This window comes from Furipterus horrens, unplaced genomic scaffold, assembly GCF_987537825.1.
Source record: "Furipterus horrens unplaced genomic scaffold, mFurHor1.1.pri manual_scaffold_6, whole genome shotgun sequence".
Taxonomy (NCBI): domain Eukaryota; kingdom Metazoa; phylum Chordata; class Mammalia; order Chiroptera; family Furipteridae; genus Furipterus; species Furipterus horrens.
The window spans coordinates 82,142,621-82,165,625 of record NW_028327176.1 but is presented as its reverse complement, the minus strand read 5'-3'; the positions used below and the strand labels follow the sequence as shown (position 1 = coordinate 82,165,625).

At 44.6% G+C, this 23,005-nt stretch overlaps 1 protein-coding gene across 4 annotated transcripts in view; it reads right to left on the bottom strand.

The window, feature by feature from the left end:
* The window catches only part of TBC1D8 (TBC1 domain family member 8), a 150,633-nt gene extending 128,101 nt beyond the window's left edge, over positions 1-22,532 (bottom strand). For all 4 annotated transcript variants that reach the window (XM_090281932.1, XM_090281933.1, XM_090281934.1 and 1 more), the window contains exon 1: positions 22,220-22,532. In XM_090281932.1, the coding sequence (XP_090138058.1) occupies positions 22,220-22,346 (127 nt within the window). In that variant the 5' untranslated portion in view covers positions 22,347-22,532. The remainder of the gene's footprint in view (positions 1-22,219) is intronic.
* Positions 22,533-23,005: the final 473 nt, after the last annotated feature.

The window sequence follows — 23,005 nt, the reverse complement described above, 5'->3', positions numbered from 1 at the left end:
CTCTGCTGGGTCCGTTAGGTTGAGAACACAGCCGGATTCAGCCACGGGAATCAGCTGAGGATGGGAAATGGAAATTTTAGGCCTAGGGGTGGGGACCAAAAGTAAGGAAGAACAGACAATGGTAAATTATTGTTGTTTCCTTTGGCCAAAGGAACCCATTTAGGGGAAATCTTTCTCCTAGCCCCGATTTGGGTCTGATGAATGTTGGGTTTGTCAAGCTCTGGTCTTATATGTGTGTTCAGCTTTTTTGGATTGTTTGTTTGTTTGTTTGTTTGTTTTTGGAGAAAGAAGAGAGGGGCATCGCTGTGTGGTTGCCTCTCGCTCGTGCCCCCAGTTGGGGATCTGGCGTGTGGCCTGGTCGTGTGCCCTGACTGGGAGTTGAACCGGCGACACTTGGTTCGTGGGCTGGTGCTGGGTCCACTGGGTCACAACAGCCAGGGCCAGGCATCAGCCTTTAAGGAAGAGAGGGAATATGCTCTCTGCTGATCACCACCTACCAGCAGATCCGCAGGTCTCTTCCCTGTAAAAAAGAAAAAGATAAGGCCTGGGACCCTCTGTCCTGTCTCCCACTGCCTTATAGCCCTGGCCAGCCGGCGGCCAACTGGGCAGAGGCACCGTGGACGGACAGTACAGATGGAAGAGGCCAGGAACACCTAGCAGATACCCCACCAGTATCCGTCCCCATGACACCTACGGCGCTGGTGGCAACTTATCTAAATTAAGAAAGGAATTGAAACAATGTAAGCAAGACCTAAAGAACTTCCCCATTCCCTCAGAGCAGCCGGTTTCCCTTTAGGGAAGTCTCCAGGGGTCCAGGACATATTAGATATGTCAAATGCTCCTTCAACAAGCACTGAAGTTAGAAACTTCAAACGCAATATGAAGCGCTTGGTAAAGGACCCCCTTGGACTGGCAGAATAATTAGATCAGTTCCCCGGACCCAGCATATACATGTGGACAGAATTAATGTCTATACTAGATATCTTCTGTGGGGAAGAGAAGGGAGTGATCAGCCGGGCTGCTATGAGGATATGGGAAAGGGAACATCCCCCCGGTCAGGAAACTGTCCCGGCCTAACAGAAGTTTCCCAGTATAGACCCTGATTGGGATAACAGGCCGGAGGCTAGGGCTCAAATGAAAGACCTTAGGAGCTTCGTCATCAGGGAAATCAAGGAGTCCGTTCCCCATGCACAGAATGTCTCCAAGGCATTCGAAATACAGCTCCATCACATCCCTGCAGAAGCTCAGGGACAAAATGAAGTATTCTGGTCTAAATCCAGAGAATGCTATGGGACAGGGACTCTTAAAAGTCACCATTGTAACAGAAACTGGCCAAATATTTGTAAGAAATTGCAAAAAGTAAGTGAATAGGCCAATTAAAGCAACTGAAAAACTCTTCAGGGAAGCTCAGAAAGTGTATGTTAGAAGAGAGGAGGAGAATGAGGAAGTAGCCCTCTTTAACTCTAAATCCGGGAGACAAAGGAACTGTTTTGGCGCCAAAACTGCGCCCAGGTAAAGGCGCCTCCCATGGCACCACCCCTTCCGTAGGTAGGGGCCGCTCCCGCGGCACAGCCCTCTCCCCAGGTGGGGGCGGTTCCCGCGGCAGCATCGGAGGCTCCTGGGGCACAGCCCCCTCTGCAGGTGAGCGTGGCTTCTGCAGTGCCCACCCGTCTGCAGATTCAAGGGACTTCCCTCTCAGCACGCCTTTTGGTTATGGCCTCTGAAGTGACTGCAAAGCCAATGACTCCACCTCTGCAGGAGGAGAAATGGGTCTCTCCCTCCAGAGCCTGCATGAAGGTTGTGATTTGGACACTAAGCCTCATAGGTATACTGCCATTTAGGGTAAGCCACGTGAGTGCTCCACCATGGTGGATAAGTCACGTGGGTTTGCCACCATCTTGTGGGTGGTACTTATGGGTGCCACTGTCTTCAAAGATGCTGCATGTAATGCTGCAGCCATCTTTGAAGTGGGCAAAATGGTGGGTTAGATATGCTCTTAAGGTGATGTGCTTTGTTTGCAAAATGGTATATGTCTAAACATTCAAGTCATTGCTGCATGACAGGTGTTTGCAAGGTCTAAGCTTCAGAAAACTGCAGAATATCTACAAATCTAGGGAAATTTTAGCTGCTAAATACTGAGTTTGGGTAGAGTCCTTTACAGTGTGGAAAAGAATTGGAAATGGGTTATGGTTAAATCTGAATGGGTAAATATATGGAAAGTTTGTGAATGTTGCAGAAAGTCTGTGGAAAGTCATAAAAATGTATAGAAAGGTTGTGAAAGTTTTTAAACCTGGGAAAAGGGAAACCTCAACTACTTGTGGTCTAATTGTATGGTTACTGTACCTCTGTATTGGCATTAAGCCATTGGGGACCTATGAAAGGTCATTTGGAATTCCCTGTATTGGTTTGGCATTTAGCTGTTGGAGACCTAGAATTCTCTGAGGCCTAGGAAGGGTCTGGAATTCTCTGTATTGGTACTGGCCATATAATCTGAAAGGAAAATTGAGGTTTCCCAGAGAAAATTTAAAAAACTTCACATGTAGGAAAGTGAACAAAATAAAGTATAAGGCATGGAAATGCAATTTTAGGGAATATTAGAAGGACAAGAATTTTCCTTCACACTGTATATTTTTCTCCCTACCCGATCCCTCCAGAACTTGGCAATTTAAAGAAGTAAGTAATTACATTAGGTTTCTTTGCATAAAACTAAAAAGACAGTTGCTAATGGTGGTTATGTCAGCGGAGGCTTTGACTGGAATGTCATGCCTGAAGGAGGCATGCTTAGGCTAATGAAAGCCCATGAGGGAAAGGCCTGGCACCTTGGCTGGTTGTGCGGTCCATGGCAATCTTTCTAGGGAAAAAAAAACGAAGATTGCTTCCCTAATAAATGGCTAGGAAGAAACTTAAGGCACAATGGAAAACCCAAAGGATTTGGGAAAGCATGGGTTTTACAGGCAAGGCCAGATGGCAGGTGTGTGGCTCAGCTTCTTGCCCAGGGGGCAGACTGAAGGTCAACTTGAAGAGTCTTTGTGTGAGTTCCAGCAAAGCAGACTTAAAAAATTTATAATATCAATCGCTGCTCTTGTTGTATTTATGCAAATGAATAGGCTAAATTAACATTGGACTTAATGCAGTCCCTTTAATAACAAGGAGGGTAATCTTAAGAAGAAAAATCGTGATTTGAGGAAAATCACAATGATCAGTGGTAAACTATAAACTAGTGCAGCTGTGTCTATAAAGTTTATTTTAATTAAAAGTTTGTTTTCATTCAAAAGTTAAACCAGGTCTGTGACATTATCAATAATGCTTAATTTACAGGCAAGAAGAATGTCAAATGCCTTGCAACTGGATGTCTTCCCAATAAGACAGTCTTGCAAATTTAGAAATTGGTTTGTGAATTGTGTTGTGTGAATTAACATGTGTGTGTTCTTTCTGTTTTCATAGGATATAAGTCTATAATCTCATTACCTGAGTGATTGTACATAGAAGCTGCACTTAAGAAGCCCATCTGCACTGCCGCCCCCTGAGACTCAACAGTTTGGCTGAACTAAGTGGTTGGGTTGGTGAAGTATGGGTTGGTCAGTGGGCTTCACTTTAAACTGGTCTCTCTTTTGCTTAAAATAACTTTCACCAAGGAGCTCCTTCCCGAAACTGCCAGCCTCTCCAGTGCAACCCTCTTCTTCTGACACTGAACCAGCCACAGACATTAAGTCAGGAACCCCATGTGGCTGCCAGAGTTTATGGCCTAAAAGCTAATGTATCTGACATAAATCCAGTAGGGTGGCTAGGTCTTCACTTAGTGACAACTACTCCTTCCCTAGAAAATCTAACTTCTCTCAGCTACACCTCAGAAAAGACTCCAGAATAATCCAGCCAAGGTAAAAGTTTTTAAGGTATTAGATCTCAGACAAACCTTAGAGATAGAGACTGGGTACGGAGACGCAAATGCTTGGGTAGAATGGGTCAAATTTGCTGTTAATTCCCTGAATAAAAGCAACCGTTATGCTTGTACCACAGGGAGACCCCAGGCACAGGTCGTACCATTTCCACTAGGCTGGGACTCTGACCCCTCGGGAATGACCTGTATGTTCGCTCTCTACCAGGATGAGAATGCATGGGGAAATGGGACTTGCAGAAGCTTGTCTCTCCTCTTCCCTCTATAAGGAGTAATGGGACTCAATCCCTCCCTTCATACTCAGTGGGGCCCATGAATGACTCTTCTTGCCTCTCTAGGTGGGAAGCGAATTCGGGTACCCCTGCAGAAGAACTCCGAACATGCACTCATACCAGAAATGCGAGCCACCTTCACAGTGGGGCCGGCGACTATATTCCCCTCCAAGTCCCCAGAGCAGATGTCTGGTGGTATTGTGGGCAAAGGAGTCTCTGGAAAATCCTACCTGACAGGTGGAGTGGAACCTGTGCCCTGGTTCAATTGGCTATCCCATTTACCCTAGCATTTCCAAAACTGGTCCAGACTAGACTGCCCCTGTTAGGGAAAAGAGGTCAGTGGTGCCTGGTGGATCCTTTGATCCTCATATCTATATTGACGCAATTGGGGTCCCCAGAGGAGTTCCAAATGAGTTTAAAGCTAGAAATCAAATAGCAGCAGGGTTTGAGTCAGTACTCTTCTGTTGATTTATTTATTAAATGCCACCGGTTGAGTGGCTTGGGAGAACAGGATGGCACTGGATATGATGCTGGCAGAAAAGGGAGGTGTATGTGTAATGCTTGGGGGGGCAGTGTTGCACCTTTATCCCTAATAATACAGCCCCTGATGAATCTATCACTAAGGCTCTGCAGAGACTAACTACCTTAGCAAATAAGCTAGCAGAAAACTCAGGTATTGACAATCCCATAACAGAATGGTTAGAAAATTGGTTTGGCAACTGGAAAGGAATAATCTCATCAGCTCTGGTATCCCTCATAGTGGTAACAGGTGTCCTCACAGCTTTAGGCTGCTGTATTCCATGCATTAGAGGTTTAGTTCAAAGACTAATTGAGACTGCACTAACTAAACAGATGCAGCAACTTTTCATAATCTCCTCCTCCGAGAGACCAAAGGGAATCCTAACCATGAGGAAGAAAGTCAAGAAATCCTCCTTAAATTTGGAGGAATAAATAGAATGGTTTGAGTAGTCAATTTTCCAAAAGAGACAGGGGGAAATTGTTAGAAACAAGGTCATAGTGACTCCCAAACCAGTAGCAAAGTCATTGGTAACAAAAGGCAAATGTAATTAAAGGGTCTTAAGGGCAAATGTAATTAAAGGATCTCTGAGAAGGGAGTGGATAACATTAGCATATTCACAAATCACAATAGGGGCATTTAGATGAACGCGTTAGATTGTACCTCCAGAGTATCCAGTCAAGGAGAAACGGGGAAGGAGGAGAGGGGAGGGGAAACTAGTTGCACTAGGGTGGGGAAGCTAAGACTATAAAACCAGGTTCCTTTGTCTACTTGGGGCGCACATTCTCCTGGCTATGAGGGTGCGCCCGGCTCTGCAGACTCGTGAATAAAGGCCTCGTTTTACTGCTCAAGTCCTGTGTCCCAGTTTTTATTGTGAGCGTTTCTCACAGGCTCACTACCAACCCCTCTTCTCAAATTTAAATGTTGTATTTGGATAAATGAAGACAAGCAAAAGGCTGAAATACAAACATTTGCATGGCAAGCCTTCTGAGCAGTTGGCATCAGAGCTGCAGCTCTAATAAACACCACCGTCAACCTCATCTCACAACCCTCCCAGTACTACACCAAGCACAGTATAATCACTATTGGCTTAAGCCTGGCTATGAAGCTGGCTCAGGTACTTTATTTACCTCAACTAGCAGTCGATGCCCATCTCATATTTAATTTATCAATTCAACAATGTGTGCTGGCCCAAGGGTCCTGGCTGGTTTGGCTCAGTGGATTGAGCGTTGGCCTGCGAGCTAAGTGTCGCTGGTTCGATCTTCCAGTCAGGGCACATCAGAGAAGGAAAACTCTGACTCCAAAAAACCTCCACTGCCTTGCGGCATACCTCTTCAGGGGAAAGGCTAAGGGAGTAAACCCCGACAGAAAATCCGGAGCCGGAGTCCCTAAGGCGGTTTGACGCTGTAGTCAACACCGGCAACTCCTGCGGCGCACCTGAAACCAAGCTGTATTGACTCCGTCTTTCCCTTGGACCCTTCAGCTGCGAAGAGAGGGGGGGTCTGCTGCATGGGCAACAGCAGACCCTCCATATCACCCTGCCCAGGCTCTATAGCTTCAGCTTCACTGGAGAGGACACTCCAGCGTCATCGCAAGATGTCGATTCAACACGGGAGGAGACAGATACCGTGTCACTCCCGAGTCGGACTGCACAGCCATTCTCGGCGGTGCAGATAGACTCTTAAGAAGCTACACCATCATCTCTCGAGACGGACGGGCATGGGCAACAGCAGACCCTCCATATCACCCTGCCCAGGCTCTGTAGCTTCAGCTTCACTGGAGAGGACACTCCAGCATCATCGTAAGATGTCGATTTAACACGAGAGGAGACAGATACCGTGTCACTCCCGAGTGGAACTGCACAGCCATTCTTGGCGGTGCAGATAGACTCTTAAGAAGCTACACCATCGTCTCTCGAGACGGACAGCTGCCGGCTGCCAGCTGGCCCAAACCCAGAGGAAAACAACACACACAGACTGCCCACTACTCAAAGAGCATATGCTCTGTAATGAGCTCAGGGGAACTGGAACCTCTCAGCTCCACAGAGGCCCCTACTTCCCCGGAACTATGATAACATGAGTAGATCACCAAGACAGGTCACCTGCTGATTTCAAGGGAAATTATTACCTCAAGCAATTTTTGTTCTAATCCCCACATTAAGAGTTATCTCCATTATATTGGGATTAAACAGTGTCAACTTTGAGACCTGAATGAGTGTCCAAATCTCAAATCGACTGTCCTTTAAAAAAAAATAAAACTAAGGAAAGCTATAAATTAAAACAAAAACACATGGGCACAGGTGTGCACACATGTACACACACACACACACACAAAGTCTGGGGACAGGTACACTGAATTTTACTACAATCTAGTCTCTGCAGCCAAATCCTTGCTGTGATTGAATCCTCGACAGATAAGAGAAGATCATGAGCTATACATTCTGAAATCAGTCTTTTAATGCCCTGCTTCCATTTCACAAATTACTTTTCATTATATTAATAATAGCAACATAACAGAAACTCAGAATCTACTTTAGCTCTCTACACTCCCATAGTAGGTGAAATACCAAATCCCTATCTGAGGTTGACCTTTGCTGTTTCTGCCTTTAAAGTGTTTCTGGCCCTGATTGGTGGAGCTCAGTTGGTTGTCATCCCACAAATGAAAGGGTTGCCGGTTCAATTCCCGATCAGGGCACATGCCTGGGTTGCAGGGTTCAGTCCCTGGTCGGGCACATACAAGAGGCAACCCACTCGATGTTTCTTTCCCTCTTTCTCCCTCCCTTTCCATCTCTCTAAAAATAAAATCTTTTTTTTTTTTAAATGTGTTTTTGTCATGCAAATACTCTTCTCAGGTGAGAAACTCCAGAAGTTCCTTCCTAACTTTTCACCCCTAGGCAATACCATTTGAAGAATGCTACTACATTTCCTTAGTAAAATATCCCTAGATCCCAATCTCTGGGCCACATTTTATTTAAAATCCTGTTAAAATGGACTCAGTAATTCAGAGTAGTCAAACTTCCCAGTCAACCTTTGTAATTTCCTGAAATAACATTTAATCTCATATTTTCCTTCTAGAAATAAATTTTATTTTTGAATCCTGATAACATACTTTATAACAAAAAAACTATGTATATTAATAAAGCTGAGAAATGAAGTCTGGTCAGAACAGTTAGTGAAGCCAGGTAGATTCCCACCAGCAGTTACCGCAGACATGATGGTTAAAAGGGGGATCCCACACAGGCATCTCGGTATGGCACCATGTAAAGCCAAATGCCAAGCCAGTAACATTATTGAATGTCTAAGTTGCCATGGTCTCCTCACACTGTCCAATGCTAAGCCAGCATCCTTGGGCTCCATCCAAATTAGTTAATTCTTTTGGTGGTCAGTTACAGATTCTCTGAAGCAATTTTTTTCTAGTATTAAGTACTTAACCTCCTTTCCAAAAGCAAAATTCCTTGGGAAATGGTCCTGAGGTCCCCTCACCTGGATGTCTTACCTACTTCCTTGACCTATTCAAATCCTACACATCTCCCGTCTCAAGTCCACAGCATGTGTACACTGACCATTCGACAGATACTCTATTTGCTGCAAATAATGAATTCGTAACAACTACAAAAAAAAAAACAAAAAACAGAACAACCAGATCCCATATCCTCAGAGCTGCCTTCACATGCCATCCCTACTTCCTCACCACCCATCAGGTCTCCAACTCACTGACCATTCCTACACCACGTATTCTTGCACCCAAACTGCTCTTGCTGAGGTTGCCATTGCCTTACAAGCCTTTCCCATTCTATACTGCAGGAATGATCTCTCTTCCCCCCTTCCTTGCTCAATACACTTTTCTCTTGGCTTCTGAGAAAATATATCCTGATCCCTTTTGGTCCCCCTTATCACTCCTCAGTCCCCAGTGTGGTTTCCTCCTCTATAGGCCTTACCAGACAGCTCACAGACACATCAAACTAACTTGTCCAAAACAGGCCCTCAGAGGTCACAGGGCTTTTGCATATGCTATTTACTCTGCTCAGAACACTCTCTCCCACTTTTCCCCCAGCTAACTAACACCCTCCCACATGCCCTGCAGGTCTCAGCTGAGATCACAGGTGCTCAGAAAATGTTCCCTGACACTCCATCCTACATGAGTTTCCCAGTCATTCCCTCTTACAAACAAACCCCTTACTTACCACCATTTAGAATTCTGTATTTTCTGGTTTAATATCACCCACTACAACCACTAGGACCGCTACCACTCCAGACTGTAAGGTTCATGAGAATACACAGCCTAGCACTACTGACTAAAATGTTGTCTTGCCTTTCTTGTCTTCTTTAAATACAAATAAATAAAGTTTGTCAATATAGCGTATGGAAAACATTACAGTTTGAGGTATAAATGCTTCCACAAAGTAAAGACTGTCTTTGTTATTATTATAGTTATTACCGTTTTGCAGATTAAGAAACTGAGATCCTAGAAAAAATGGGTTGCAATCACAGTACCACATGTCTGAGGCTAGGAGAGAGATAAAAGGCTTAAACTTATAACTCTAAACTGATTGCCCCCCTAAAGATAAAAAGGTACAGAATAGATATCTTTTAATTTCAAATAAAAGTACCTGACTAGATTAGATGCATTTCTGAAAAAGCTTTTAAGCCTCTGTGAAGCTGACACACCCACATATGCTAGACATTTTGAAGGCTAAATACAGTTTACTGAAAGGACAAATATCTGAAAGGTGGCTGGTCCAGGAGGCAATAATGTAACAATGCTTCAATGCCTCTCCTGATCCCCTTCACCCATACAGAGCTGATAACCAGAAAAAAGGGCCAAGAACTCCCAAATTTTAGATTCTGTGTATTTCTTATCAAAGTTACATGTGCTTATAAAGAAGCACATATAGTATTCCCTCACTTATCGCGGGTATTACGTTCTAGACCCCCCCACACCCACGATAGGTGAAAATTTGCAAAGTAGGAACCTTACATTTATTTTAGTGCTTATATATATATTAAGGCTTTATAAAACCTTCCCACACACTTATAAACCATTCCCAGTCCCTTATTAACCTTTCCCAATCCCTTATTAACCTTTTCCACACTTTTATAAACACTTCTTATGTTCTTAAACATATTCTACACTCTTAAACCAACGTAACTTTAACAACATACATATACAGTACCGCAAAATCCCATGATACAGTACCGCAAAAAATCCGCGATAAATAATTAAATATAATATTTTTTAAAATCCCGCCTTACAGTGAGACCGCAATAAGTGAACCACGATACAGAAAGAGGGACTACTGTAATGCTACCAGGCTTATGAGAAACCCAATAGGCCCTTCACCCCTCCCTACTCCCACTTTCCAGCTCTCCAAGGGCAACCACTTCTAATTCTTAATTAATTTTTTCTCTACTTTGCATCTCCAAAGAACATGTTTGTACTACTACTTTTTGAATTTTTAGTTTAGGCATTAGCTATCACCTTCAGAACTGGAGGATTTATCTCTCTCATTCACTAAGAACACCACCTACCACTCACACTTCACTTAGGCAACAATTTTAGTTAGGTCACTAGTCAGTATTTGCATTAGTATAAGTATGTAAACATTATTAAGAGTTGAACTTTGTAGTAAAACTATGAAACCTTTCCTAATATATACAACTTTTTCTTTTCCCTAACAATTGTCCTGGAATTTGGGGCTTATTAAACTTTCTATATATCAATAACTTGTCCACAAATTCCTCCCTAATGTGCAGATCTTCTTTCAATCTGTATCAGAACACTGGATGTTCAATTAATTTCTCTTCTCCTAGGAGTTGTCCAATGTGATCTGAGGGTTTCCTTGGCTGCATCTGAGGATTTCCCTTTGCCCTTATCCTGGAGACTCCCTTCTACAATTTCTTTTAAGTAACAAAAAAGCACAAACTAGTAAGGAAAAAGATTAGTACATTTAACTGCATGAAAATTGAGAACATTAGTTCTTCAAAAATAAGAATCCAAGAAATAGAGAAAATTTTCAATATACATGATTGAAAAAGAATATAGACACATGTGCATGCACACACACACAGCTCCTAAAATAAGAAAAAGACAAACCAAAGGGGGAAAACGGGCAAAAGACACCAACATTCCTCAAAAGGCAAAATAAATACTTCTGAAACACATAAAAAGATTCTCATCCCTATGAGATAAAAAGGAAAATAGCATCTCAGTAGGTCTGAGGTACCATTTTAATACCTACCAGACCAACAATACCAAGTATTGGTGAGGATGTGCCACTGTGGGAATTTTTGCACACTGCTGCCAGACTGTAAATTGGCACAATTACTTTGAAAGCAATTTGGAATGATCTAGATAAGCTGGAAGTACACATTTCTATGACCCACTATTGGGGCTATTCACAGATGTCCCAGTTCTCTTCTCCTTCCAGGTACATAGTAAAATGGCATGTCCCCATGTCTTCGAGGTTACACAGAGCCCTGTGATTTGCTTTGATTAATGTAATATGAATAGATAGAACAGGTGTCACTTCCAGGTGGAAGCTCCAAAGCCAGCATGAGATTTACCAAATTCCTTTCCCCATGCCGTGGACCATGGACACATTAGGAATGAAGCTGCCATCAGCCCGTGTTAGAATGCTGTCAATGGGAAGAGACCCCTGCAGACCCACACTGGATATACAGCATGAGGGAGAAACAAATTATGGGTCCACTAAGATGTTGGGTGTGACTGCTACTGAAGCATAACGTAGCCCATCTTGGTTGATAAATCCAACAAGGAAACTTATAGGAATATCTCTAGAGAACCTTTTACACACATTAACATTATTCAAGAATGCTTGTAGCAGCATTATTTGTAACAGCAAAAATAACAACTAGAAACTCAAATATCCACTAACAGGAGAATGAATATACAGCATGTCCTCAAATAACACTGTTACATTCAATGTCATTTCATTATAACATTGATAACAAAAGAAAAATCAATTACCAGCTGAGGTCACAATCTGCACGAAGTGTGTACCTTTTTTGCAAGGTTGTGTGGGTTTTCTCCAGGGACTCCAGATTCCTCCCACATCCTAAAGACAGGCACGTGAAGTGAATGTGACATATCTACATGGTCCCAGTCTGAGTGAATGTGGCTGTGAGTAGTCCTCCAATGGAAGGCTGTCTTGTGTCAGGTGGGTCTTGCCTGAAGTCCTGAGCTGCCGGGAGAGGCTCAGGCCACCATGAACCTGAACTTAAATCAGTAGGTTGAAAAAGAATGATCTTACTTGTTTTTATTAATCTTTCTTAAATGTATGAATAGCTCACATTGATTTCATTGTTTAATATTAGTGTATGAGAGAGATTCCAAGATGGCTGCAGAGTGGGTAGAAGCTGCACCCACTTGCTCCTGGCCCCAAACCAGAGTTAACAGCTTAATTACAAAGCAATCAATCTGAAAAAACCAACTGATGGATAGCTGAACTGAAATATTATAACCAAAAATTACAGAATAAGATACACAGACTGGTAAGAAGGAGAGAGCTGCAGAAAGGGATTGCCCCTTCCCCATTCAGGTGCACAGTGGCTGAGAAGCTGAAGGATATGGCAGCTATGGAACTCCCTTCCACTAGGAGCATGGGCTTATAAGCCCACGTAGGGATCCCCATTGCAGAGCAAGAGAGATAGGAAGTGGAGCCCACATAGCATCTGGCAGTGAAAAATCGGTGAAGAGTCTGTGCCTAGAAGACTCAGATCAACCCTCCCAGGGTTGCGCATTCCCTATTGTTACACCACCAGCTGGGGGAGTTCAGGGTTCTGACTCTGACTGCTGGCTGGGGAAGCTGTGCTGCCAAGCTCGGGTCCTGTGGAGGGGTCTGCAGACTACACCCAGTTGTGACATTAAGGGGCCCTCATTTTTCTGGAGAGGCTTTTGGCAGACACCCAGACAGTGACTAAACTGTGTGGCTGGGGAAAGAAAGCCAGTCTTCCCCACATTGAGCGTGCAGCCGGTGCCTCTCCCCACAATAGTCAAATCACATGGCTTACCTCATCCTGCTGGGGTCAGCAGCAGCAAGGGAGACACCCAGAGCTGGGACTTTCAGCCCCATCCTGCTGAGTCCAGCCACACAGAGAGATCAGAGTGCCACACAGAATTGGGACTGTCAGCTCCATCCCGCTTGGTTCAGCAGCACAGGTGGACTAAGGAGCCAGGCAGAGCTGGGCTCCCAGGCAGGCTTCTGTCCAAGGGACAGACAGGCAAGTGCTGGGCTGTGTCGCTACAATGCTAGGAGGCAAATCTAACCTCCCCTGCATGTTTAGCACTAGCTAACTCAGGGAAAAGGAAGAAATGCCCATCCCCCCTCCTACAGGTTTACAGGCACCTCCCTCAGCAAGAGCCTGGATCAGCCCTGCTAAGTCCCTGGATACCTCTGCAGGGTGCAGAACTGTGCAGGGAAGGAAGGGCAGTTCAAATTGAGGACACTCAAAATGAGAGACCTTTAGAGGCTATTCTTTGGGACCAGGATGAAGAGGTCATGATCCCTCCTGTGGGGTGGGCCAGCATCACCGCCAATGAGAGACTCTTTTGATCTATCCACCACCCCCTTGCCTGGGGCAGCTTAGCTTGTCCCTGCAGAGGGGACACTGGCTCCACCCAAAATGAATGTGCAGCAAGCCCCCCTAGGAAAAACTAGAATTGGAAAGCTGCAGAGAGTTTCAAGTGGCCTTGAAGCAGTGGCCATTATCTCTTCAGTGAGTGCCTGACTGCATGATTCTCAAGTACAAGACCTACTAGGTTCCATCCTCCCAACCCCAGGTGTCCTGCCCTACCAAGCTCTCCACCTGAGAAAGGGGCTGTGGTTGGGGCTAGCCTGGTTTCATCCGACAGTCTTTCTTTAGGAGGTACTAAAGGAAGACCTGGCAACCTCAAGGGGAGGCAGAGTAGCTGACAGGTGGAGTTAGACCTCAGGGAGCTTCAGTCCTTTCACAGACCTACTCAGAGCTCTAAGCTGGAGGAAGCCAACCCTTTTACACAGAAGGATCCCCCCCTCCACCATGCACACCCAGGTCCAGTAGATTCACCCACAAACAGTGAACAGCTTGGTTGCTCCACACAGGTAGCCCAAGGCTAGATACACACAATGTCTGGCAACAACCTGTACCTGAACCCTGCTCAAGTGGACCCAAGAATCAACACAATCAGTGGTGGGCTTCACACCATAACAGAACTCAACCCAAACAGCCACTCAAGTGGCACACCCAAAGGGAGATTCTGGCAGGCACCAGATTCTTCTGGGAACAACTGAGCTTCAGGCGGCAACCCAAGCACAGCATCTCATACACTGTGGTAGAGGTTTACCCTTTGATCACCCAACCTGAAGAATTAACTGCACCAACAAAAGAGACAACAGCATTCAAGCCTCCACTACAACAGGGGTTGCACATAACCCACAAGAAACATTCATGAAGTACAAAGCTCAGGTAATCTGGAAGATTGTGTCACTGAGCCTAACAAGACACCCACATCATAAAGCCATCATAACTACTTAGGTAATCATAGCATACCTACCTGATACATAGAGACAAAATGAGGAAACAAAGAAAAGTATCCCAAACAGAAGAACAAGAGAAACCCTAAAAAGTAATTAAATGAAGAGGATGAATTTGAAACAACCAAAATACCAGATGTAGAGTTTAAAACAATGGTTGTAAGAATGCTCAAAAACCTTAGGGGAAGAATGGATGATCTCAGTAAGAACTTAAAGAAAGAGACAGTAAACATTAAAAACATAGAAACTGCCTTGGTCAATATGGCTCAGTTGGTTGAAGCATCATCCCATAAACCAAAAGGTTGCAGCCTGGTTTCCTGGCCAAGGGACATGCCTAGGTTCCATGTTTGGTCCCTGGTCAGGACGCATACAAGAGGCAACTAATCAATGTTTCTCTCTCACATCAATGTTTCTTTCCCTCCCTTTTCCTCCCTCTTGAAGTCAATAAGCATGTCCTATGGTGAGGAATGAAAAAAAGGACACAGGAACAACAACAACAACAAAAAAAAGTCAAAATAAAGAATACAACATCTGAAATGAAAACTATACAGTACTAGAAAGAATCAACAGCAAGTTAGATGAAGCAGAGGATCAAATCAGCAATTCAGAGAATAAGATAACAGTAAGCACCCAAGCAGAGCATCAAAGAAAAAGAAAAATTTTTTTAAATGAGAACAATCTAGGGACCTCTGAGAAATACAACAAATCCACATGATAGTGGTACAAAAAAGAGAAGAGGGTGAGCAAGGGATAAAGCACCTGTTAAAAGAAATAATAGCTAAAAATTTCCCTAACCTGGTGAAGGTAAAAGTCATACAAGTTCAAGAAGCACAGACAATCCCAATCAAGATGAACTCAAAGAGACCCACACAAAGACACATCATAATTAAAATGCCAAAGATTAAAGAAATAGAGAGAATTTTTAAAGGCAGTAAATGAGAAACAAGACATTACCTACAAGGGAGTTCCCACAAAGCTGTCAGCAGATTTCCCAACAGAAACACTTCAGGACAAAAGGGACTGTCATGAAATATTCAAAATCATGAAAAGCAAGGACCTGCAACCAAGATTACTATATCCAGCAAAGCTATCATTTAGAATAAAAGGGCAGATGAAGTGCTTCCCAGACAAGGTAAATCTAAAAGAGTTCATTATCACCATGCCATTATTATACAAAATGTTAAAGATACTAATTTAAGAAAAAGAGGATCAAAACTATGAACACTAAAATGACAACAAACTCACAACTATCAACTGAATGTAAAAAATAAAAACAAAATCCAACTAAGCAAACCAGAATAGGAACAGAATCATAGGTATTAGGATCATTTGGAGGGTTATCTGCTGGGAGGGGGAAGAGAGAGAAATGGGGAAATGGTGCAGGGATTAAGAAGCATAGTTGGTTGCTACAAAATAGGGGGAAGTTAAGAATAATACAGTATAGGAAAGGGTGAAGCCAAAGAACTTATATACACAACCCATGGACATGAACTAAGGGGGGCGGGGGGGAGCGCTGGAGGGAAGGGGGTTACTGGGCAGAGAGGAGCAAAGGAAAAAGAAATTGGGACAACTGTAACAACATAATCAATAAAATATACTTAAAAAAAACAGGCAAAGGACTTTAATAGACACTTCTCCAAAGAGAATATACAGATGGGCAATAGACATATGAAAAAATGTTCAACATCACTAACCATCAGAGGGATGCAAATTAAAACCACAGTGAGATATCTCACACCTGCCAGAATGGCCACCATCAATTAAACAACAAACAAGTGCTGGCAAGGATGTGGAGAAAAGGGAACCCTAGTGCACTGTTGATGGGAATGCAGATTGATGCAGCCACTGTGGAAAACGATATGGTGTTTCCTCAAGAAATTAAAAATGGAACTACCTTTTGATGCAACAATCCCACTTCTGGGAATATATCTCAAGAATCCCGAAACTACAATTTGAAAAAATTCATAGCAGCGTTATTTACAATAGCCAGGATCTCAAAACAGCCCTAGTGCCTAACAGTAGGTGGGTGAATAAAAAACTGGTATACTTCACAATGGATTACTACTCAGCCAAAAAAAAAGAAGGAAATCTTACCTTTTGTGACACCATGAATGAACCTGGAGATTATTATGCTAAGTGAAATAAGCCAGTCAAAGAAAAACAAATACCGTATGATCTCACTTATATGTGGAATCTAATGAACAAAATAAACTGATAAACAAAACAGACATGAGGCATGGATATATGGAACAGACTGACAAATGTCAGATGGGAGGGGGGTTGGGGTACTGAAAGAAAGAAGGTGAAGGGAATAGCCAAAGAACATATATGCATAACCCATACACACAGACAAGAGTGTGGTGATGGCCAGAGGAAAGGGGGTGGGGGAGCAGGGGCTTGGTATAGAGGGGTAACAAGGGACAAATGTGACTAGGTTATATGCAAATATTACATCATTTTATATAAGGGACTTCAGCATCCACAAATTTTGGTAGCCATAGGAGAGGAATGCCCCAGAGATACCAAAGAATGACTGTATATAAATACACATATACATGTAAAATATAACTGGGATGGTGGGAAAACAAGCTTCAGAAAAATACATAAAGTACAATTCTTATAGTATAAAATTATAAAAGCATACAAAATTAAACAATGTACTTTAGGGTAGCATATAATTATGTTAAAACTACAAATAAAAGCAAGGAAATGTTAATACCTAATTCAGGATAGTAGTGCCCACATTGGAAATATTCTAGCTTTTGTAACATGTGGTAGGTATATGATATTCATGTTATTACTTATTGTTCACATTTAAATGATATACCCCTTTGCAAATAAAAGATTTCACATTTAAAACTTTCAGGCAAATTACCATCTTATATATTATTTTTCAATGTCCATTCTCTATTAGTAACTATTTATTCAGAATAAAACCAATCACAAAATGCAATACCTTTCCCTAAGATTGTTTTGGGGGCCATTTACTTTGTTTTTGATTTTTCTTTCCTTTTTTTTTTTGTAATAAGAAGGAAGCAAGTGATAAGTCTGGTGGAAAAACAGGCCCACCAAATGTTCAAGAATAGTAATGACTCAGATTCATAGAGCTGTGTTAGCCACCTGGTGATGTAGTGGGGAAATCCTTCAAGGTCTGTATAGGATCATTTACATAAAGGTTACCATGGGATGGCTCTAAGAGCTGGGCCTGCACAGCTGACAAACTACCCTTATTCCTTACAAGCACACAGGGCAGGCGTGAGAAACAGTAATGTTCTGAATTACTTGTTCCTGTTTTGTGCATAATTTCCATTTCCAAGATGATGCAAAACATTTCTCAACCTCAAAGGCTCACATCTATCAATTCTACTTGGACATCCATGTGGTCACATTTATCAAGAGTGCTCCAGTAATAGAAACTGTTCCAGCACTGGAGGTACAGTGGTGAGGAACACAGACCTGGGACCTTCCTTCTGAAGCTCATGTGCTGATTTGCTCAAAACAGATAAAGCCACAGTGACAAAGGGCGATGAGTGCTATAAAGAAAAAGTAGAGAGGTGAGGGCACCCCAGGCCGAAGGGACAGCTGGTGAAGGTCCTAGGAGAGAAAAGTGCCCAACATACTGGAGGTTCTGTGCTGAAGAGCAGAAATGAAGAAGCCACCTGAGGGATGGTAAGGGCTCATGCAACACCCAAAGAGCTGTTCAAATATGAGCAGGGAGGCTTTTCATACAGTTAATTCAAATTTTTAAAAATCGTCGTTGGCAGCCGTCCGTCTCGAGAGACGATGGTGTAGCTTCTTAAGAGTCTATCTGCACCGCCGAGAATGGTTGTGCAGTCCGACTCGGGAGTGACACGGTATCTGTCTCCTCCCGTGTTGAATCGACATCTTGCGATGACGCTGGAGTGTCCTCTCCAGTGAAGCTGAAGCTACAGAGCCTGGGCAGGGTGATATGGAGGGTCTGCTGTTGCCCATGCAGCAGACCCCCCCTCTCTTCGCAGCTGAAGGGTCCAAGGGAAAGACGGAGTCAATACAGCTTGGCTTCAGGTGCGCCGCAGGAGTTGCCGGTGTTGACTACAGCGTCAAACCGCCTTAGGGACTCCGGCTCCGGATTTTCTGTCGGGGTTTACTCCCTTAGCCTTTCCCCTGAAGAGGTATGCCGCAAGGCAGCGGAGGTTTTTTGGAGTCAGAGTTTTAAAAATAGATGTAAAATATTATCAGATTACTGAGCTGAAAATATTATCAGATTTACTACATACATTTTAAGTAAATTCCTTCTTTATCCAATGCCACCAGAATGTGGAGTCAATACCATAAAATCCTACCTCTTCACAGCTAATAAATGAATTGTTTTGTAGCTCTTCCTAAAGAGTCCCAGTTAGGCTGAAATGGCTAGCCTCCACTACTCACATCTTGGGTGGTGATAGTCTTTGAAGTTCATGCTGCTCATTTTGAGAGCTTCAGAGAACACTGCAGGAGAGGGCAGTAATGATGTGTGTTCTATCCACTACCTCCCAAATGCTAACTTTCCCCCCTTTGTTCTCCCAGACCTGACTGAACTGTTATAAGAAATATTCCCATGGGCCAGAGACATATCCAAGTGAACTTCGAGAGCAGCAAAATCACTTTGACCAAAGGAACTTTGGAAACATCTGATAATACGGTATTCAGCCACACCCCTTTCTAACTGGAGGAAAAGGTGGCTGCCTCCCACCACTACCCTGAGTGCAGGATTTTCCTAATCCAGACAGGTCCAGGGGTGATAACAGAGGCCACTTGATAAATTGGTGCCATGATCCTTCCTGCTCAAAGGAAGAAGCTACAGGAAAAGACAAGAGGAGAAGGTCTCTGTTTCCCATCTACTCCCTTCAGTTTCCCACAGTCAGACTGCCAGGTAATCAGGAAGCTGAGAAGAGGAGATGTTCCTGTTCCATGTAACCTGCTCAGCCTCAGACAGAAAAGCTGGGCCTCCACTCCCATCAACATTTCTTTAAAAAGTGGGATCCATCATTCATGCACATATTCATCTACCAAATGTTTACTGATAAGATACTATATGTTAAGCATTGTCATAGGTAAAATTAGTAGGGAGAAACAATGAACAAAATAAAGTACATTGTACATTAAAAAGTAAGAAAGTTATGGAAAAAATATTAGAGATGTGTATAGGAAATGTGTGTGTGTGTGTGTGAGAGAGAGAGAGAGAGAGCGAGAGAGAGTAGGAGGACCAATTATAACCCTCAATGAAACAAAACCTTGTATTTCTGGGGGTGGGCAATTTTTAAACTTGTCAGAGTACTTCAAATGCTAATGAGACCTCATATGTTTAAGCTTCTAGTACCCAATTACAAATTCAGCACTGCAATTTAAAAAAAGAGACACTTCTTCATTACTGCTCCTTTACATTTTATTTCCAACCCCTCTTAGCCATCTCTACTTGCTTCTCTCCAAAGAAAAACCTAGCACTGGTCAGATGTGGATCATATTAGTGTCCAATTTTCAAAGGTAAACTCAGTCTAAGTTTTAAACCTTTAAAATAAATTGCTGAAAATATGCCAAATTAGAACTCTAAAATTTCTGAAAACAACCACCAACATGGAGCTGCACTCCATATCACATCAGTTTTGATTTCACAACATTCACAGTGGCCAGCCCCATTAGGATAAGGGGATGTGGTTACTCAGAGGCACAGCCAGTACAGCCATGTTACTTGCTTCTTAGCTAAATGTCCAAAGGTAGTGTCCAGTCAGCCGCCCACGAGCTGCTATCCTTTTACAGTCAACAGGAGGTTCTAATAAAGCAAAGTGTCAATGACAACATGAGATCTGCTTGATTTTGGAATGCAATATGAGGGGAACCATCTCATTTTGAGTCCCTCACAGATAGACTCTGGACAACAGGGAAGACTCTCCTGATGAAAAGCTGGCCTGAATCTCAATCAGGCATCTGATCTGAGGCTCTGCCCTCCCTGTTTGGATCTCTCTCCTGCCAGATGGAAAACCTGAAGTCCTTTTTACCAAAGAAGCTGCACGAGCATCCCACAGTCTGTGTGTGGTGAACTAAGTGAAAGCACTTGATGAAGAAATGTTCCTTCTGTTTTCCCATTTCACAAATCTTCAAGCCCTGTCCTCACCGTCTACCAAAGAACACCATTTGTAGACCAGGTACTGCGCTTAATGCACCAAAAATTAAGATACACTGTCATGGGGTGGGGGGCACAAACCCCTCCACTGGCCTCTGATGGGCCTCACAGGGTGCCACCAACCTCCATTTCCCAAGAACTCTGGCATTAAGTGCCACTGTGCTCTGTTCAGGGGCCCAAGGAGGCCCCTATTGGCCTCCTGCCTCTTACTCTAACTCCCTCTCTAAGTTTGAAACAGCTCCCAGAGCAGACCCACCTGCTGCCCAAACTCCCCAGTGCTGACCATGATGACAGATCACCCCCACTACCCCTTTCATCCAATTACCTCAACTACGCCACCACTCTCCCATCCAGAATCCCATCAACTTCCACCCATTGTTGGAAGCTCAATGACATCCACCCTGCTTAAGGAATCCTTCTGCCTGCTTTCCCTCTTCTGAGTCTAAAGTACAAAAGGGTAACTCCCTTGCATTTGATCCTGCTGGTTCAGGGCCAGTTGATTGATCTGATCACATTCCCCCAGACTTTATTTAGCAGGACCACACCCCCACTCCACCACCCCCACGCCTGCCTCCAAATAAGAGGGCAGCAGAGTCACCAATAAGCCCAGGGACTCATGCTTGTTCCCTTGACCTCAATCTCTGGCATTGGTCTCCTCCTCTGTTTAAGGAAGGATGTGATGGCAAGAAAATCTAAGATTCAGATTCCAAAATTTGAAAATTCCATTGACTGTTCCTCCATTGGCTTAATTATTTATTCTTAGAGAAGTAAGGGAGAAAGAGAGGGAAAGAAACATCAATAGATCGGTCCTAAGCGCCCCAACACGGGACTGAACGCAAAATCCAGGCAGCGTGTGCCATGACCCAGAATCCAACACGTTCAGTTTGCAACACCCAACCGAGCTACAGGAGTCAGGATTCCACTGGACCGTTTAAACAGTTGTCCCAGCTAATGCAAGCTGGCCTCAATTTCTCCAAATGTAACAGACAACAGTATGGTGTTTACCACAGGAAAAAAAGGTAGGGCAGGTAGAAAAGAGTATAAGGGGGATAAATAGTGACCGAAAGAGACTTGACTCTGGGTGGTGAACACATAACATGATATACAGATGACGTATTATAGAACTGTACACTTGAAACCTATATAACTTTATTAACCAAAATCACCCCAATAAATTCAATAAAACTTTTAAAAAACACTTTTCCAAATGCTTGATTTTCAATGAGGTTGGATAACTTTTGGGGGGGGGGATGCTTTGTTTTTCATAAATTTTACAGGTCTGGGTTTTGTCCTCCTATCATTCCTTGGGTAAAACCGAAGGCGTGTAGGGAACAGACCTGCTCAATTTTGCTAAGACCATGAGTTTAGGATTTGCACTGCCTCGGCTTCTCCTCCGGGAGTGGAGCCCGTCCGCCCTACCCAATGCCAGGGCCTCCCGAGCTGCGCCGCTTCGTGGGCTGGCCGTATATCCCGAGCCGTGACACCACCTGCAGCCTCTGGCGCCTTCAGGTGGCGGAGTCAGGACAGGCCATGGGCGCATCCCACAGCTCCTCCCTGGACGGCCCCACTCCCTCCGGTCACGCTCCAGCTGGCGTTTCTCCCTGGATTCCCTAGCGAACTCTGGCCTCTAGGAGGTCACTGGCCAGGCGGCGAAGGCACCTGCGTCGCCTGGAAGAATGCAGGAGTCCCTCTGCCACAACCTCGACAGGGGCACGAGAAATGCAAAAGAAAGGAAAGCGAGCTCAAGCAGGGTCGTCCCGGTCCAGCGTCTCCCGTGAAATCGCCACCTGCGATGGGGTCCCGCGAGGAGCGAGGTGTAGGGCCCAGCCGTGGCGCCCGTCCCCCGCCCCGGCGCGTCCCTTACCCGTAAGGCGGCCGCCCCCCTCGCCGTGCCCCCGGCGCCGCTGCAGGATGAAGTAGCAGCTGCTCTTCTGAGTCACCCACAGCTTCAGGGCGTTTTTCAGCAGCACCTCTTCGGGCTTGAGCCACATCGCAGCGGCCCGGCCGCGCCTGCAGGCCCCGGCTCACATCGCCCCGATCGCCGACCGCCGACCGCGCCAGGCCGAGCCTGCTTGGGATGAGGTGGCGGGGAACCGCAGCCACCGGTGCCGGCGCTCCGAGATTCCCGGGAGCGCCGAGGGCACAGCTCGCCCAGCGTAGCCGCCCCACGCAGCCCCACCCAGACCCCGCCCACAGGCCCGCCCGAGCACCTCCCCGGTCAGCCACGGCCGCTCCTACCCCGCGCCTGCTCCCGGGGGCCTCCCTGGTGTCTTGAGTACGGGCGGCTCCAGAGCACAGTTCCGGAACAAGGGAGGAAATTCAATCCCTGCTGCCAGGCCCTCCTTCCCTCCCCGCCGGGCTGCCTGGAACACGGCCGCTGTGGTTCCTCCTCCGTCCCTGCTGGGAGGCAGCTTGGGATGGCACAACATCCTGAGCCCCGGAGGAGAGAGGGGGAAACACCCCTGGTACTCACACCTGCAGGTTGGCGGATCTTATCTTTGGAGGGACCGAATGCACACCAGAAAACCCAGGTGTGTTTGGAATAACATAACACTTAAAATAACAAGAAACATTTTTACAAATAATCCAAAAGTAGCATTAAAAATTAAAAACAATTATGTCCGATTTTTTAAATGCTTAGCACACGTTG